General features: G+C 49.1%; 8 protein-coding genes across 8 annotated transcripts; 3 read left to right on the top strand and 5 right to left on the bottom strand.

The window, feature by feature from the left end:
• Positions 1 to 3,030, bottom strand: L228DRAFT_279964 (hypothetical protein). Its single transcript, XM_018335745.1, has 3 exons — positions 2,685 to 3,030; positions 262 to 2,621; positions 1 to 103 (listed from the first exon to the last, which is right to left on the bottom strand). Exons 1-3 carry the CDS (start codon positions 2,855 to 2,857, stop codon positions 81 to 83), a joined length of 2,556 nt encoding a protein of 851 aa, XP_018192366.1. The 5' UTR covers positions 2,858 to 3,030; the 3' UTR covers positions 1 to 80.
• Positions 3,031 to 4,173: 1,143 nt separating this feature from the next.
• L228DRAFT_265169 (ribosomal protein S28e) lies at positions 4,174 to 4,553 on the bottom strand (the record flags this gene model as incomplete). Its single annotated transcript, XM_018334665.1, has 3 exons — positions 4,174 to 4,235; positions 4,314 to 4,397; positions 4,493 to 4,553. 3 exons carry the CDS (start codon positions 4,551 to 4,553, stop codon positions 4,174 to 4,176), a joined length of 207 nt encoding a protein of 68 aa, XP_018192365.1.
• A 623-nt stretch (positions 4,554 to 5,176) lies between these two features.
• Positions 5,177 to 6,816, top strand: L228DRAFT_279962 (ATP phosphoribosyltransferase). The gene is made up of 5 exons (XM_018335744.1): positions 5,177 to 5,310; positions 5,382 to 5,416; positions 5,509 to 6,003; positions 6,071 to 6,211; positions 6,268 to 6,816. The coding sequence occupies exons 1-5, from the start codon at positions 5,294 to 5,296 to the stop codon at positions 6,501 to 6,503; spliced, it is 924 nt and encodes a 307-aa protein (XP_018192364.1). The 5' UTR covers positions 5,177 to 5,293; the 3' UTR covers positions 6,504 to 6,816.
• Positions 6,817 to 8,120: 1,304 nt separating this feature from the next.
• Positions 8,121 to 9,132, top strand: L228DRAFT_19082 (hypothetical protein). Its single transcript, XM_018329598.1, has 2 exons — positions 8,121 to 8,576; positions 8,662 to 9,132. The coding sequence occupies exons 1-2, from the start codon at positions 8,277 to 8,279 to the stop codon at positions 9,106 to 9,108; spliced, it is 747 nt and encodes a 248-aa protein (XP_018192363.1). The 5' UTR covers positions 8,121 to 8,276; the 3' UTR covers positions 9,109 to 9,132.
• A 172-nt stretch (positions 9,133 to 9,304) lies between these two features.
• Positions 9,305 to 11,197, bottom strand: L228DRAFT_243327 (cysteine proteinase). Its single transcript, XM_018331660.1, has 7 exons — positions 10,847 to 11,197; positions 10,716 to 10,743; positions 10,638 to 10,652; positions 10,522 to 10,571; positions 10,438 to 10,457; positions 9,790 to 10,359; positions 9,305 to 9,672 (listed from the first exon to the last, which is right to left on the bottom strand). Exons 1-7 carry the CDS (start codon positions 10,910 to 10,912, stop codon positions 9,615 to 9,617), a joined length of 807 nt encoding a protein of 268 aa, XP_018192362.1. The 5' UTR covers positions 10,913 to 11,197; the 3' UTR covers positions 9,305 to 9,614.
• A 757-nt stretch (positions 11,198 to 11,954) lies between these two features.
• On the bottom strand, positions 11,955 to 12,987 carry L228DRAFT_19027 (hypothetical protein). Its single transcript, XM_018329597.1, has one exon. The coding sequence runs from the start codon at positions 12,893 to 12,895 to the stop codon at positions 12,215 to 12,217; it is 681 nt and encodes a 226-aa protein (XP_018192361.1). The 5' UTR covers positions 12,896 to 12,987; the 3' UTR covers positions 11,955 to 12,214.
• A 1,411-nt stretch (positions 12,988 to 14,398) lies between these two features.
• Positions 14,399 to 16,228, top strand: L228DRAFT_243325 (hypothetical protein). The gene has a single exon (XM_018331659.1). It carries the CDS (start codon positions 14,565 to 14,567, stop codon positions 15,864 to 15,866), a length of 1,302 nt encoding a protein of 433 aa, XP_018192360.1. The 5' UTR covers positions 14,399 to 14,564; the 3' UTR covers positions 15,867 to 16,228.
• Positions 16,109 to 17,669, bottom strand: L228DRAFT_252147 (4-hydroxyphenylpyruvate dioxygenase/T-cell reactive protein; the record flags this gene model as incomplete). Its single annotated transcript, XM_018333667.1, has 4 exons — positions 16,109 to 16,240; positions 16,361 to 16,778; positions 16,918 to 17,290; positions 17,381 to 17,669. The coding sequence occupies 4 exons, from the start codon at positions 17,667 to 17,669 to the stop codon at positions 16,109 to 16,111; spliced, it is 1,212 nt and encodes a 403-aa protein (XP_018192359.1).
• Between the last annotated feature and the right edge of the window lie 212 nt (positions 17,670 to 17,881).

Here is a 17,881-nt window from a genome sequence, read left to right as displayed (position 1 = left end):
AAAGGGGAGGAGGGTGAGAGAAAAGTGCGGGAAGAAGAGAAACTTGGCAGCAAGGAAATTGAGTGGCCAAATGCTTAGCTCTAAGCACCGCGCAAGGCTTTGACTAATGTACCGAATATCAAGATGTTAGCTTTTTGCATCAGAAATAAAAGGGGAAGTCTTGGGGAATATGTAGAAAGATCTTTGGGAGTGCAAAGGAAAATCTTGGGGAATTGGGGAATAGGTAGAAAATTCCTGGGGAAACGTAGACAAGAAACATACACTTCATTAGTTCGGAATATCTGCTTCGGGCTTTATTCTTCTTGGCGTCTTCATCACCGGCCTGCCGGCCGGCGAGTTTCTGCGAACCGTTTTGTCCGGGTTGGTCGTCATCATTGCTGCTATCGGACTCTTCACTATCATCATCAGAAGAAGAGGAATTGCTGCTTTCGTCGTCGTCATCATCATCCTCGTCATCGTCGTCCTGGTCCGCGTTACCATTACGACGGTTGTCAACGTGATGTTTGTCCTTGGCGCCGATGACGCCGTTTATGCCTGGCTTTCCTGCACTCCTTGCACCACTGATCTGCAGTCGAGATTCTGACTGAGAGCGAGGCAGGGAGGTTTGAGAGCCAGCGAAGCGCGACGAGACAGGCTGGGGTTGAGAGCTGGGCCACAAGCCCATTGCGACGTCCTTGGGCTCGTAGCGGGGCTTGTGGAGCTTCAAGGCGCTTAAGCTTGGGTATTTGGGCAGCTCGGGGCGTACTTTGGAAGGCGAAGGAGGACGGGACTGAGACGGTTGGGAGTGGGCTTGACTTTGACTTTGACCTTGACCTTGACCTTGGAAAGACGTTTTCGTGGCACGAGGGGGCGTTGGAGATGATTCCTGACGGGGCTGAGGCTGAGGCTGAGGCTCGACTGAAGGGCTGGATGATGGAGAAGGTCGTTTCCAAGGGATTTCGTCCTCGCTGCTCTCCTCACTTGATGGCGAGGCGTTTCTTTGTCTGGGCGACGGGCTAGCTTGGCTGCTTTCGCGGTGGAATTGAGGATTCCGAGGCCTTGTCTCAGAGAGATAGCGAGGAGGCGTCACTTCGTCCATCTCTGAATCTGTCGACGGCGTTCGTGAAACAAATCGGGCGGGAGATCGGCTGGAACGGGCTGCGTCGCGAGTGGAGGGCGATGTTTCCCGGATTGACATTGGCGATTGTCCGCCTTCGTCGTTCTCATACGATTGGACATGTACCGGCTCAGCGTTCACTCTTCCAAGAGAAGGGGATCTGTTTGCTGGTGGATTTTCGGCAGAGGATTCAGACCTACTACGGTCTTCATTAGATGGTGATCGCCGGGATTCTGGCTCCGCCAGCCGGGCCGAGGGTGAAGGTGATGCAGAGTTTCGAACTGAAGTGAGTGAGTGACCATGGTTGCCGTTCGAGAGAGATCTGCGTGAAACAAGATTTATCGCTTGCGGCGATGGCGATGCCGCTACTGAACTGGCAATCGGCGCAGATGCTTTGCGTGCAGAAGCTGCATTCTCGGCGGTTGGAGATCTTTGCGGTTGCGAGGCTTTGTTCGTACTTGGAGTGGGCATTCTTGAACGGGGTGCTGATTCCTCGTCGGAGGAATCCTCCTCTGAAGAAATTGCCAGGTCTTCCACTGGCTCAAAGTTTGGCCGAAGGCTGCCTTTTCGGCCATTGGAAATGGATAATCGAGGAGACACGGCTGTTGAGTCACGACGTGAAAAGGCTCTTTGGCCTCGCATCAAGGCCGGAGACTCTGTATTTCGAGACGCTCGGCGGGCTGTCGTCGTAGCAACTGCGTTGGAAGAAGATTTCCTTGGCTGATGTGATTGGTTTGCGGATGGAGTTGCAACTGGCTCAGCACGGTTTGCACCAGAGCGTAGAGATCTGGCAAAAGGGGTCCCGGAACCAGCATTGGATGAACGTCTTCGATTTTCGATGAGCTGAGCTGATACCGGTGAGGAATACTGTCCACTCTTTGCCGCAAGCCTTTCTCGGGCTCTTAATGCATCTTGAAGAGCCTTATTCTTTGCATCATCGTAAGCGCCGCGCGCAACGGGCGTTCCCCTGACCGAGTTGGGCACGGATGGAGGTACGCTATGTAGGAGACTTCTGTCGTCTGGCGATTCGGACTTTGTACCGTATCCGTTCAGGCGCGGCCGTTGAGAATCTTCGATGATATGCATCGGCGAATGAGCATCTTGTTCCTGCCAATTTGTGGCAGCCAAGCCTATTTCGGAATCTTCCTCTCTTGAACGAACGGGTGTATCAGGATGGATTTCTCGCTCAATCTCTTCTGAAACGTTATCTGATTGCCGGGGGCCAAGGCGTTGTCGTTTACTCAGTTGGTGCGGAGGTGATTCTCGTTCGTCTTCGTCGATGACTTCTACCTGTCTCAGACTGCTCTGAGGACGTGACAGATATTCTTGGTGAGCCCGTTTTACACCAGCGATAGGACGAGCGAGGAAACGCGGGCGAAGACCAGACTCCGGCGCGACTGAACCTCGCGAAGGGCCTTGGACAACTCGAACAATGTCCCTGTCATCGAAGACGTCGCCCACAGTAAGAGTTTTAACTTCGAGGTCATTTTCATGGCTGTCCTGAAGCTTTTTAATATTAAGCGGCCTACATCAACGAGCACCACGTCAGTCTGAACAAAACACTTTCTTTTCAGAGCGCGTCACCTACGGTCTGGCGCTATAGAGCCTATCGTGTCTATCGCAAATCCTTTTCCAGAGGTCCTCGAGAGGTAATTCCGCTGGACACCGAGGCTCTAGAAATTTTATGACACCATCGGTATTGCCCACACGTCGCTCGCTCTGCTCCGGAAGTATGTGAATGGACAGACGAAGATCTCGCATGATTGCGACAGTCGGCTCAAAAACCCAACGAACGTGAATATGCTAATGCATGAATAATACAAAAATATCAAACGCTTGACTTGAGAGAAGCCTCTGCCTGAGTGCTAAACTTTGCGTCACAGGCAATGATTGTACAGAGAAAAGTTCGCGAGTAAAAGCGAATTGTTTGTTGGGTCCACCGGAGGGGAACAACTTCATCTCAAAAGGAAGCTTTTGGAGAGTTTTGATGTTCTTGGTCCGTGCACTGTAGTTCCGCGCGCGATGAACTGCAGAACCCGAGTTCTCGCTCTTTTAGTCCGAAATCCCGTCTAACTTTATCACGACTGGTGTGCGCCTACCACTGACTGCCCACCCAAAAAGAACTGATATTGGAGACTCTAGGACACTGCCTTTTGTTGAACATAGCCCCTTGCGATTTTGATTTATAATTTACCACAAAGGACAGATAGCCTCTAGATGATTGGAATGTGCATCACAAAAAGAATTATTAGACCGGATTAGTATTACAATGGCGACCACAAGGGAGCGTTGTCTGACAGCTCACGGCTTATGTGGCAGCCAGTAGCGGTTCCTTATTTGCACATTAAGGGACGAACAGGAATGATTTATGAAATCAAGTAATCATAGGCCGAGACTTTCAGGTAGAAAGTGCTCATCAACATCAGACTTGCCATTGTAACACGCAGTTCCGACTACGGGGTTGGCTGAGGTACTGAACTTGGGCGAGATGGAAGACCTCCTTTTGTTGATTATTGTGAAGAATCAGGCCGATATCTGAATCTAGAGATGGCATCCAAATCATACACAAATGACATTACGCGTAGACATTCAGGCAAGGTCGGGCCGGCGTCAAGGGCGGAGAACATTATGGCTGGCGTCGGCAGGATAATTCTTGCACCGCATCCCTCAGTTCACAGAGAACAAAGCATACAAAATTTCATGGCTGTCGTTTCCAAGCAAATGCACCAGGCTGTGCCAAATATGATCTGAGAAGCACTTTGGAGCGGATGGGAGAAATGCGACATTCCGATGGTAGTTTATCTGCGGATACACATGCAGAGAAAAGGAATGCCATGCCTGTTTGCACGAGACCCGAGGGTATTGTTCGAAAAGCCATATCTGCACTGGAAAAATGTCGAGCAATAGCGGAGAAAATCGAGCAACATAAAGCGGTATCGTCGAGTATTAGAGGGCGGCTGCGACAGCCAATTTCTGTATTGTTTGTCGCTAAGGAGATGACATGATTTTCCCATCAAATACAATATGCGCCCTTCTCTGGTTCCCAAACCGCCCCGACCAGTACAACCATGATTCGTTTATCGCAGTCTTCTGGCCTCACGCTCAGACTCGAGCAAGCAGAGGATGTCGTCCTCACGGACTGCAACGCAAAACTCTGGTTAGTAATTTGACTCTGACACCAAACTCGCAGACAGCTAAGATTTTGATCGTGTCGTACCTGGGCCCTTGACGTTTCGGATGATGCTACGAGTGGTGTCGTCCATGAACTCGACACGGACCTGGGTAACACCACCACGAGAGCCTATAATCGCACAAAATCAGCCCCAAACTCCTCTCTTCCACTGTATCTCTATTTTGCGGACGGATATCGAAATTGTTCGAAGGAGCGCGACGTACCGGTGCGGCCAAGGACACGGGTGACCTTGACAAGCTTGACGGGGACCTTAGCGGATTCCATGGTTGCGAACTGCTGCCGTATATGAGCGAAAAAGTCCGGGTGACAGAATCTCGACTATATACTGACTCTGATTTGAAGCAGCTCACGGGGTTGATCGGAGACGGTCTGGCGCAGATTCGGGCTCCTGTACGGGCGATTTGACGATCCTGGTAAATTCAAGATGGTCTCGCGTAAAGTGCGTAGTAGGGCAAGCCCTCGCGTGAGCGAGTACAATAAAACGGCTGCGAGGCGGGAAACATCCCTTCAAGCCACACCTCAGCCTTGTGCTGAAAGATACTCATTGTAGCAGTAACGTCCAGTACTAACAGTAATTGGGCATTCAGGTACACCAATCATCGACACCCCGCGCCGTCATCGGAGGGGCCCGATAGATGCAACAAAAGATCTGCAAGGCCTTTTGGCAGCAATTGATACAGTAAGATCATGATTCATAGGAATAAATAGATATATTCAACCAGGAGAATTACAGTATAAACCAAGACCTTTAAATTGTATAATAAAAGTGACGGAATCTGTTTGTACGGAGTCGACGCTGGTTGGCCCCACGTGGAGAGATTTGTGTAGCCCATTAGACAGGAGATTCTTCGCTTTCAACCCGCAAAAGTCCAACTCGGGCCGTTTGACTCAACCATCTCAGCTCCAAAACAAAGAAATAACGGGGCTTCTCTCAAACTCAACCACGAACTCCATATACGCTTGCAACGAAATTCTTTGTTTTACTTTCAAATTATACCGTCAACATGGACCTCGTCAATCAGTGAGTTGGCCTTGTTGCAGCAGGGCTATGATGCGGCGTATTTTCTAGGGAAGATGTTAACACTCCAATAGCCTGACTGACCGCTTGCTTTTTGCGGTGCCCAAGAGTAAGGCGAAATGCTTCCAGAATCTTTTGCAAAGCCCCCGCCAAGCTCCGGGCTTTTTGCGTGCTCATAGACTGACAATGCGATTCCTACAGAGGGCAGACTGCAACAAGCCGCGCTCGACCTCCTCAATGGCTCCGACATTCAATTCCGCAGGGAAACCCGTTTGGATATTGCGCTTGTCCGGAACCTTCCGATCGCTCTCATTTTCCTGCCCGCGGCCGACATTCCTACTTTTGTTGGAGAGGGTCGTGTTGACATTGGTATTACCGGAAGAGACCAGGTGGAAGAGCATGCTGCGACGACACCAATCAGCAGTGAGGAGCAGGGTGTGGAAGAGATTTTGGATCTTGGCTTCGGCAAGTGCAAGCTGCAGGTGCAGACACCTGAGAAGGGTTCATTGAACGACCCCAAGGATCTCATTGGAAGAAACGTGGTCACCAGCTTCGTCGGTCTTACTGAGGCCTACTTTAAGGAGTTGGAGGGCGTATCCGGTGACAAGAAGATTAAGACGAACATCAAGTACGTCGGTGGCAGTGTCGAAGCCGCATGTGCGCTGGGCGTCGCGGACGGCATTGTCGATCTTGTTGGTATGGCAATCAGCGTTACTGTATCATGGCACCCCAGATCTACTGTTTTGCTGACACACGTTACTAGAGTCTGGAGAGACTATGAAGGCAGCTGGCCTGCGAGCCATCTCGACGGTTGTTGAGAGCACTGCTATCCTCATCAAGTCTAAGCGCCCTTCAAATCCCCAGCTGGTCGACCTAATTGCGTCGCGAATCAAGGGAGTTATCAGTAAGCCGATTCTTTTTCATTATTCAACTCGGATCAAGTGTCCTAACAGTCTACAGCTGCTCAAAAATACGTTCTCTGCCAATACAACATTCACCGATCGAAGCTCGATGTTGCCACAAAGATCACCCCTGGAAAGCGGGCACCCACTATTACTACCCTTGAAGAGGAGGGATGGGTTGCCCTCAGCTCCATGGTCGAGAAGAAGCAGATTGCTACCGTCATGGATAATCTGGAGGCCGTTGGCGCCAGCGACATTCTAGTCTTGAACATTGGAAACTCGAGAACTGGTTGATTCACAGGCCAAAAATTGGTCCGTCAAACCCACTTTCGGGCGTGCCCAAAACTTCCCAGCAAGGACTTGAGCTGCACCTGCCGGGAAGCACATATACTTCTCTCAACCTCCCGCCCATTCGCGTCTGCGGCACGATATTTTTGTCCTTTTATGTCCCACTCGGGTTGGCACGAGTGAATTCTTGGAGATCACTTGAGAAATATTAGACCTGCTCTTGTCATGTAGATAGCGCTATGTTCAGCCTTTTCAAGAAATTTAAAAAGAAGAGAAGAGCTATTTTCAAGGAACTCCCCAATTGCATGAAACGCACTCTCAATGCAGCTCGCATTTCCTTCCGTGCCAGGATATAAGCATATCGAAAGCTGACTTGACGACTCATTTTATATGTAGAGCAGATTCAAAAACCAGACATATGAGATAAGGAATAAATGTCAAGGGAGAAAATACTCCAATAACACACTACAGCCTTCCCACGATTCACAGGTAAGAGACAATGTTTTTTCAGTGACTGGAGATTGTGTTGTGCCGCCAAAGTGACATCAGAATACAAGTACTCCCCTCCTTATCCCTCGGTCCATACACGATACGTTCGGCTAACCCTACAGCCCGCAAAAGCGCATTTGGGCTAGGTTTCTGCAGAGTACATGCCCCCTCGCCCGCAGCCCAAGTTCCGCCTTGCGTGTCGCTACTCTTAGCCGCATCCGCTCCCAATTCGCGAACAAGCGCCCAGCCCTCCGACCATTCCGAGCCGTTGTACCGTAAGATGACGCACGATCCCCAGGGCCCCTCCATGCCCTAAAAACAGAGCACAGCTTCCCCTTCAGAGCTTTTTTGAGGGAGATCGTCAAACAAGCAACTCAACGCCAATTGTCTCAATCTCCTGTTCTCTTACAATTGACAATTTTCTCTCTCTCTTCAATCTGCTGAAGCCAGCAAGGTTCAAGAGAACTATAATTGTTCGGTCTCCAACCACATCCCCCAAATATCACGTTCAATTATAGTCGGCATTCAAAAAAGACATTGTCATACCTACCAACACCGACACATTCATCCAGCACCACGCGCAAAGGAACAAAAAAATACCGTAGTCGGCATATATCAAGACATAATTTGACTAGAAATCAAACGCTTTCCGCCCGTTTTTCTTTAAAAGATAAGAAAAACACAATAAGCAATAAGGAAATATCCACCGCAGTCGGACGTAGAACGAAAGAGCTGTACTAAATTCACCTACGTCCTGCGTATTGTTATTCCGATCAACTGCTGTCATATCAGCATATGGGGCCAGGACACAATTCGACAAGCCGCAAAAGAGTCCCCTGTCTTTATCAACCAGCAGCTCCGAGCTACTAGCTGCACACCGCGCCAACCCGGACGGGGACAAAGAAACAGAAACCAAAATCTTGTCCAGAGCTTCACACAATTGAAGAGGCGCAACGATATCGAAACCAGGACCGGCATACTTTGTTTTCAACCCTGCTGTACTGCACGCTGAGTCGCGCAACGTCACGCTCTCCTCCCCTCGGAATATACGGCAAACCGTTTCCCAGCAACAGCAAAAGCAAAACAAACCAACAAGAGCCGATATACCCTTTGACCAAGACACAAGTGTAATCGCGGGCCCGCGCGACCACTACGTAGGACCACTACCAAACACGGAGGCGCATCTCCGCGCATTGATGTGTCATTGCAGGACCCTTCCTTGACTACATCATTGTATTCCCCCCTCCCTTTTTTTTTTCCTTTTGTACTGGGTGAATATATCGCCACACGATGACGGAGTCGCAGTCACAGCTCGGAGTACCGACCCGGGCTCCAGCTGCAGCTCCAGCTCCAGCTACACCTGACTCTACTCCGCTTCACTCGAGAAGAAGGACGCCGTCGCCGTCGACGTCGCCGCTGTCCTTTAAAATTCCCGATGTTGGCGCTTCTCTCACATCTGCCCTCCCGTCATTCGAATCCGACCACCATCACCAGCAACAGCAGCATGAGCAGAGTATGCACGGATCTTCCAACGGAATTGAGACTGACAATGAGACTGAGAGTCCCATGTCATTAATGGCATTTGCTCAGGTGCGTTCCCCCCCTCCCCGCTCCATCTTTCTTCAAATGTTTTCCCAATTCAAAGTCTTACTTATATTATGTTATAAAAATACAGACACTTCTTACGCCGCTATACTTTATCTCGTTCCTGCTCTCGCTTTTCCTGATCGATACGCATCGCCATCCTTCGTCTTCATCTTCATCTTCAAGCTCGCCAATGATGACGACGAGCAGCCACAAGGGCGATTTCTGGTTATCGTCATCGGCGACGATCAAAAAAGGGGGGACCGGCTCTTCAATGTCGCCGCCGCAATCGCCTTCGGCCCGGTCAGAGTCTGGATATGCTCATATGCACAAGAGCAGCAAAGATGGGCAGTCCTGGACGTGGGCGTGGCGCAGGGGAGACAGGAAACTGATCAGACGCGAACTAGTCGATGCGTTTGATATGCGTCGCATGGTGCTGACTGCCATGATATGCAGCGTCATGTTGATCATGGGCGCTGGAGCTGTGAGCGGATGGTGGCTGTGGAGATGGGGCTGGGGCGTTGGCGCGAGTGCATGATCGGTCGATTTATAAAAAAGAAAATATTAAATTGTATGCATGCGTTATCAGGAGATTCTTTTTTTTCCTTTCCTCGGATGATTCGATGATTTGAGCGTCATGATTTTCTTAGGGTGTATTGTACTGTAATGTACAGATAGGCATGTAATATACGTAAAACATAGCCATGAACATATTGGGATTCGATTCGTATCGTAGGATTGGAAATTTGATAACTCTTCATAGTATTCGTCATTGTATTTTACTTCTTCTTCCTCTCTGTTTCGAAAGATATATATGTGACGTCTAGGTATAGTACAAAATCAAAGACATAAAAGTCGCTCTTGCTTCCTGTACTCATACAATGCCAAACGAATAGGAAATCATCGTGCTGCTGTATACTCTGCCCCAAGAAAAAAAAGCCAACTAATTTTCCAATTGTATAAAGAAAAATAGGCTTATAGTACATCATCGTCTTTAGTGGACGGCACGTTGCTGTTGTCGTATATGCAATGTTACATGATGCATCATTCAATGCGAGGCGGTCCACCGCTCGCCTGAGACCTCCTGGAGTTTGCACTGGGACTATATTTTGAGATTGAGAAGGTTAGCAAGCCAGTCATTGGGCCGAACATAAACAAAATAGATGGAATAGAGGAATAGATGGAAGAGACGGGCGGACGGAATGACGGGTGCACTCACGATCGTCTCCGTTCACCTTCTTTACGAAATCCTTCAATTATTTTTAGCATTTCCCGGCGTCCATCGTTGGTTTTTGGCAGTTCCTTTTCAGAAATTGCCATGGTGATCTTCTCCTCCTTGTTCGTCTTCAATAACCGGTCCAGGAGGAGCACGCGCATCTGCATACACACGTAAACACCACAGTCTGTCGAATTTTCTTGTTGAGGCGTATCCTCAAGGTCCAAAAACTTGAGCGGCTGGTTCTGCATTTGACTTTTAACGAGTTTGCTGATTTTCTCGGCCACGATGCGCGCGGAGGAGCGGTTCGACGGGTTGAGCGAATCATAGTGAAAGGCTACGCCGTCGATGATGCTGACCAGCAACAGCGACCAATGAGACCCGCCTTCAGGGGTTTCTACGTCGCCGCAGTCATTGATTGGAAGAAATATATGAGAAGCCTTGGAGAAGTCCGGGAGGGCGCCCTTCAGCGTCAACGGGTCGGGGGTATGTGTAAGCATAAAGGACATGGAAGGGCGGAGAAGAACGATGTTGATGTTGCGCATGCTGCCGAGGTATTCTCGCTCGAGATATCTAATTTGGGAGAAACGTCAAAAAATCTTGTTCGAGCCGGCGATCTGAAACTTTCAGGGGGAAAAGGTCGAAACGTACTCCTGCCAGAATGCGATGATCTGAATCGATCAAACAGTCAGTTAGCACGATTGGACTTCAGGTTTTCATTCAGGAGTGGCTCACGTTGTCCGTTAACCAGTCATCCTTGAGCGTTTCCACATCTTCTCGTGTTACTATCAAAGAGAGTCAATGTTAGTTGACGGTCGCATGGTATGGGGGCCGAGGTTCCGGCGTCATACATCGTATATCGTGATCTGAGGTGGGAGTTAGCCCGCTAATGTTGCCGTTGTACGAAGATTGTTGGCGCGTTCACTCACAGCTAAGGTATGCATCGTCAGGACTTAGCTATATGAAAATTTCATTAGTAAATTCTTCGTGTGCGATTCAAATTGGGGAAGTAGTAGTCGCATGGGCGCCAGCTGCAGCTACGGGCATGCAGGGTCTATACCGAGTCCCTATTCCAGCGCCGGCTCAATCGACCCCCAAAGGGATGAAAGCCGCTGGATTGCGACATGGCTTCCCGCCTCAGAAATAGGAGCCGAAATCAATTTCTCGCTGAAATGTTGCCCTTGGTCTGTGTTATTGTGTGACGTCTGATGCGGCCAGAGGCAAGTGCCAGCTTTTCGAAGGCGATCTCAACGCGGGCGGGAACAGTGCGATTCGACGAAGAAGAGATATATAGGAAAAGTACAAACAAAAGGCGCAGAAAACCGGCTGCGACGCTTCGAATAATCAATAAAGTATGAAGGAAAAAATATCTACAAATTTGAATGCAAACATCGGAAGATGGAGAAAGATGGTGAAGCCACGCGATGTGGGGTGGGGTGTAGGGTACCCTGAGTGGTTATGACGAGCCAGGGGTTACCGATTTCAGGGAAGTCTGGAGCATCCGATCCATCCGCTTCTGGACAACTCTGAATATTGCCCGACATGACATGACTCTTTTCATCCACCCACGCTATCAAGCATCACAGCACGTGAAGAGTCATTGTCGTCTTGCACATAGAGACAAAAGAATGCAACGCCATTGCAGGAGCATAATGCGGCTCGGCCTGCGCAGAAAAAAAAATGAATTGTACTCCCGTTATCCCGTTCACAATAATGCCCTTGGAAACCACATAATACCTTCTTCACTGCAACGCCCAATGAGCCAACTTCTGGTGTAGAGTCTTCCGGGAGCTCAACTGAAGAGGTCTCAGAGCTCATAGTCAACTCCGAAGAGGACAGTGTGCTCGAGTCGACTCTACAGGAGACACCCCGGCCATCCAATTTAGCCACAGTTGCCACCCAAATCATTCAGGCAAGCGTATGCTTGCCAATAGAAAGGGAAATAGTAAAAACGAGAGAAGAAGAATAAGGAGAAAAAGAACAATTAAAGGACATCTTTCTTTCACCGGAGACAGCAGGCGGACCCGTTTGTGCGGTCGGTTTTCGAGAGGTTCTTGCGCTTTGCGCTTTTCTCCTAGAGTTGATCTTTTGACTGGTGGATTGCGGCGAGCCTTTTTCCTGACCATGGTGTCAATGTCCTCTACTGCTTTGCGCTTTCTGCCATGGACAGGCTTCACTGGCCGGATCGGAAGTGTTGAGAGCATCGAAGGCTCATCTTCTTCGCTATGAAGCTCGGACTGATGAATGTCTGCGGCTATGTTGGGCTCTTCGTTACTCGGTGAAGCGTCTAGATTGCGGGCTCCCTGTTAGCTATCAAGCTCATTGGTCTGGTCAAGAGGGTATATACTTGGTGTGTTAGCACTCTGGTCCAATACACTAGGATCAGACACTGGTTGATCAGCCTGAGAGTGAACAGGTTCCGGAATTTTTACATCATTGATCTGAGGACGTTGAGAAGAGTTTCCGATACTTTCTTCCTTTCGGTGAGAGACGTTTTTATATTCGTCTTCCTGTTCCCCACGCTGTGCCTGGGCGTTTGAGGTGCGGAACTTGGTCGACTGGGAGGCCCCAAAACATTCCTCGGCGTGCAAAGCTTCTTCAACACTCGGGCGGTTGGACGAGGAAATGTGGGTGCCTTGAAGGGGGATTTGCTCTCCAAACTCATTAGTCTCTTGGGTACGTTTCGAGCTCGATCTTGCCTGGCTCCCCTCTTCGTGGTGCGCTGTTTGGAAGCAACAGTTTGTGATTCTGACTTCTTCAAAATCTTGGCTTTAGGGGCCAGAATTCTTGCAATCTCCGAGTTTGCTTTCTGTGACGCTGTTCTAGTGCTTCTCCAGACGGGGTATCTCGCTGCATTCGAATTTTCTATCCCCTGAGGTCCTGCCTTAGGGCTTGAGTTTTCTTTGCTGGCAGGGATTGAGGCGGTGCTTTCCGAATGACCAGATAAATCGATGCAACCTTTTTTGAGAGACATGTCCTGGTTCGGAATTTCGTTTGACGGTCCGCTTGCAAAAGAGAAGCTATCGACCTGCTCTCGTCCTCTACTCCTCCTAAGGTTCAAGAGTTCAATGTTTTGGCTCACTTTGAAGAGGAGACGAGGTTGAGACATATGGACAGGCTATGAAGAAAATAAAAGAATGCAGTGTCAGAGAAGAAACAGTGTAAATTTCAGCTTCAACTGGAAAACGTGGAAGCGATGTGATATGGAGAAGTGTGGGAGAGGCCTGGCATACGCGAGTATATAAACTGTGTGTAAAGTCGCATCGTGAATATCAATTGACATTGAGCGGTACAATGTGGTTTGAGTCCCGTATTCTCCTATTCAGGAGTACAATTACCAGTGGGATTCACTTTCAGACTACCTTACTTCTCTTGCCTGATAAAACTTTGGATCCGCTTCCATTCTTCTATTGTCCGTATTTCCTTTTTTTTTCCCCTTATTCATCACATGCTCAATTGCTCCATTGATTCCGGTCTTTTTGCATCTTGTCCCTTCACAGAAAGCCATTGAGGCTGAGCAGAGATACCTGAACAACCGCTGAGTTCTGTGTTGCACGACCAGCCCACCGTGTGTTCGTTATATGGACATTGTACAATCTCTATTCACCGCTATCTTTCCCATTTATGGAGTATGTAAACAATGCGTTACATGCAATATACAATATATATCAGTGATTCGGGAGAATTATGCACATGTACTATGCTTATGCATAGCTAGACTTTGCCTAAACCCTTAAACTAAGACACACAATAACTGTGTATAGTGGTCCCGGTAGGCTCGGAATAGTCGTAGAGGTTTAATTACCATGGCACCAGTATATTGTGATGACAGAAATATATATTGTTCTAGTGTCATAGTACTCATGAGCTGAGCAATGGCCTGACACGGACGATAAGAGCCCAGGTCGACATTTCATGACTGTCTAATGTTCCAATGGCAACAGCTAGACTCATATATTGGATAGAAATGCATTACACAGTATGATTTCACTTCTCTCAGCAACAGAAGCCTATTCACTTTTATGTTTATACAAAAGAAATACGTTAAATAACCTAAAATTAAGATGAAGAAGAATAAACACAAAATAAGAATTTTTCCTCGGGGGAAAAAAAGGAAAGAAAAGGGACAATAGTGAAAAAGGAAAAAGAAAACGAAAATAAAAGAACAAATTGTGACAACCATATATTTCTATTCGCACAATCGTAAAGAGTGAAGACATGAGGTTGAGAATGGGTAACGGAGTACGGAGGAACTTGGCATATGCAGCCCGGCATTTTTAGTCAGCCGACATCCAGCCGGGGTCTTCCGGATCGACTGTATACCCGATGCCGAGGGCTCGGAGATTGCCCCTGAACATGGGAACCCCCAGTCAATACAGGTGCACTAGCTGCTTTTAGTTCCCAGATCTCGTGCACGCCCCGCGGGGTGAGCTGATGACAAGGCAAAGTTACTTACCTTAGGTAGGTTACCCTAGTTACATATTACTTGTACGAGTAAGCTAACCCTCGTTGCTGACCGAGACATCAGCAATCAATCCCTGCCTACCTTTATCTATTATAACGTTACGCAAGGGGAATACACGTACATATATAGCGTCCAGATCCCCCAATCATTTATTTTCTCACGTGTTGCTTTATCAATCAGAGTAGTTCTTTTTTTCCCTCCTTTTGAAGTGGACAGTCCAAATGCTCTCAAATATATAACTACTCTCACAACCCAACACGCCGCATTCGACTATTTGACGATTCGATCGTCCCGAACATACAAGTACACAAACATGTCTGCAAACCAGCAATCGCATATCAGCGACCCTGCACAAGGACAGCCAGAGCAAGGATCAGAAGCCATCGCGTCTCTGCAGAAAGTCGCATATACCGACCTTCCCGCGGGACTGGCACCGAGCCACATTCAAGAAAAGGACATAGAACGAAATGAGCAAACGAAACAAGACGCGCAAGCTGGTCCGCAATCCCAAACGGTTTTATATCTCGCATATGGATCCAATCTGTCCGCCGAGACGTTTCTCGGGAGAAGAAACATTCGGCCGCTGTCCCAGCAGAATGTGGTCGTTCCTGCCCTGAGCCTGAGTTTCAACCTTCCTGGCATTCCGTACATTGAGCCGTGTTTTGCGAATACTCGGTTTCGCAATTCTTCACCATCATCACACTCACCTACACCGTCATCAACATTATCTTCATCATCATCACCACCACCACCGCCGACATCATTGCCTGGCCCTTCTTTACCAGGAGCACCAGAAAAGTCTCCCCTGCTTGAACCTCCCACTCACTCCCAGCGGCATCGTCCCGAGTACCACAAGGACCGATGGCACAAGGGTCTCGTGGGCGTAGTCTACAAAGTCACGCGCACAGACTACGCCAAGATCATCGCGACCGAAGGCGCCGGAAGCTCGTACAAGGACATTCTAATCGACTGCTACCCACTTCCACAAGGGGTGGACATTGTCCCCGAAACGCCCGACACGGTGCCGTTTAAAGCGCATACCTTGTTTTGTGGACACTTGCCGCAGACTTTAGCAGCGATAGCGACCGGTGCAGCGACGGGGACAGCAGCGACGACAAGAGAACCAAAAATGGCGGCGGAAAAGTCTGAAACGGCAGTAATATCAACCATGCCCCTCGAGCGGCCCGACGGCAGCTACGCGCAGCCATCGGCGCGCTACTTGAAACTCATCATGGACGGGGCCGAAGAGCATTCCTTCCCGCTGGAATACAAAGAGTACCTAGCCGACATTCGCGCGTACACGATTACGTCGAAACGGCAAACATTCGGGAAATTCATCTTCGTCGGCGTGTGGGCGCCGCCGCTTCTCTTCATCTTGCTTTGTAATCGGCTATTCTCGGACCGCAGAGGCCGTGCGCCGGCCTGGCTGGTCAAAACGACTGACGCGTTATTCGGGACTCTCTGGACGAGCTACGATTTCGTGTTCAGGCGCATGTTTGGCGACGGCGAGCGCACGGATTATCCCGACGAACGACTGAAGCAATCCTCCTCATCTTTTGGGAGGCTTTCGAGATGTTCAACAGAGGAAAAGAAGACGATATCAGAGATGGTCTAGGATGGCTGCTACGTCGGAGAAAGCAGTTATGGGAGTATTATATATAAAATACTTTGTACGATATAAATCACGTTCCTCTAGCATGGCGGGTTTTCCACGGGGTGTAATAAATGCGGAGATTAAAAATATTCGATATTTTGATACTGATATGCAACCTATTCCGCTCTGCTACTACGCTTGCCACGCGACCAGCAATAATGAATTGTAACGTTAGTTTAATGCTTAAACGCACGAGGATGAAGTCACAAGTTCCCCCGCTCGGCCTGCTCTCGCTCAATCGCTTCAAAGAGACTCTTAAAGTTCCCTGCTCCGAATCCAGCAAAATTGTTTCGTTGGATTATTTCAATAAACACCGTTGGGCGGTCCATAAGCGGCTAGATATCGTTAGCTACTTTCACATCATAATCCACAGGACTACAGCAAATGGAACTCCAGACACTTCAACTGCCGTTGTCAAACTACACATGAATGCAGATGGGACATTATGCACGTACCTTTGTAAACAGCTGCAACAAATACCCCGACTGGTCAAAATCAATCAGGATATTCAGGCGCTGAATCACGTCAAAGTCCTCGTCGAGCTGCATTCCCGCCGCCGCCAGCCGCTTGCGCATAGCAAGATAATACGTCTCCGGAACAGAAATAAACTCGACCCCGCGCGCACGCAAATGCGTCACGGCCGTCACAATATCCGCCGTGCGCAGCGCAATGTGCTGGACCCCCGGCCCGTTGTAGAAATCGACGTATTCTTCGATCTGCGACTTGCGTTTTCCCGGCGCCGGCTCGTTCAGCGGCATCTTGACGAGCTCGTTGGGCGAGGCCATGACGATGGAGCGCAGCGCGGAGTAGTCTGTGCATATGTCCTTGTCGTCGACGGACCAGAAGCGGTGGAAGCCGAGACATTTTTCGTAACTAGATTTCAATTAGCAACAATCCTAAGGTGCATTCAGGTAAAAGGTAAATCTTGACGGGGAGAAAATAATAATAATAATATAACGAACTTGACGGCAGGGAATATAAAGGGGAAAAAAGGGTCTCAGGAACGACATACTAGTCACACACGGCTTCGACCTGGTTCCAGTCCTGATTGCCCACGCAATGATCTACGGCTTCGAGGGGTACATCCGGAAGTAACTCGTTCAACGGATCAGAAGCCTGCACACGCTTGAAGCCGGGAAGAAACACGCCCCGGTATCGTGACCGGTCAATCAGGGTATGCGTCGTATCGCCATACGTTTTGATACTAGCCATCACAATCGTGCCATGTTCGTCTGTGATAGTCGTGGGCTCGGCCGCGCCGGAGGCACCTCGCTGGATGGCCTGCGAGTAGATGGCTTCGACGTCGTCGACTTCAAAGGAGACATCCTTGACCCCGTCGCCGTGTTGTTCGAGGTGGGCGTATATCTCTGCCACTTCTTCTTGTTCTTGTTCTTCTTTTTCTTTTTTGGGGGAGCATTTATCGCCGCTTACCCTGGTCCTGCTGGGATGTGCGCTGCCGCCGCCGCTGCTGCTGCGTAACGGCGAGCTAAAAACAAATGTCACGGCGCCATTACTCACGACATGGCTCGCAATATGGCGCGACCCGGTCTCGAGGCCCCGGTACGCCACCAGCTTGAAGCCGAATCTCGTCACGTAGTAGGACGCCGCTTGCTTTGCGTTGCCCACGTACCATAGCACGTGTCCGAATCGCTGGTATCCGCTTCTCGCTGACCTCGCGGCGTCTAGGTCATTGGGCGCGCTCGAGAGAGGCAGCGTTGTACCGTTGCTGGTTATGATGCTGGGCTCGATGACTGATGGGGCCATAGACACGGACGATAAATACTTTCTCGTGTTAAATTTATTTTATTGATATATATTTTCGATTCTTGATAATACACGGTTTTTGAAAGAATTCGATATGGATAGTGAATGAATAGAAGACTTTCTTGAGATTTATTTCTACGATAATCTCAGCGTAAGCACTCCACAGCATCTCACACCGTTTCCGTTGTCTGAATAAGACAATAGACTCAAAC

Source organism: Xylona heveae (assembly GCF_001619985.1).
Source record: "Xylona heveae TC161 unplaced genomic scaffold L228scaffold_1, whole genome shotgun sequence".
Taxonomy (NCBI): Eukaryota; Fungi; Ascomycota; class Xylonomycetes; order Xylonales; family Xylonaceae; genus Xylona; species Xylona heveae.
This window is presented reverse-complemented; position numbering and strand designations above follow the sequence as displayed.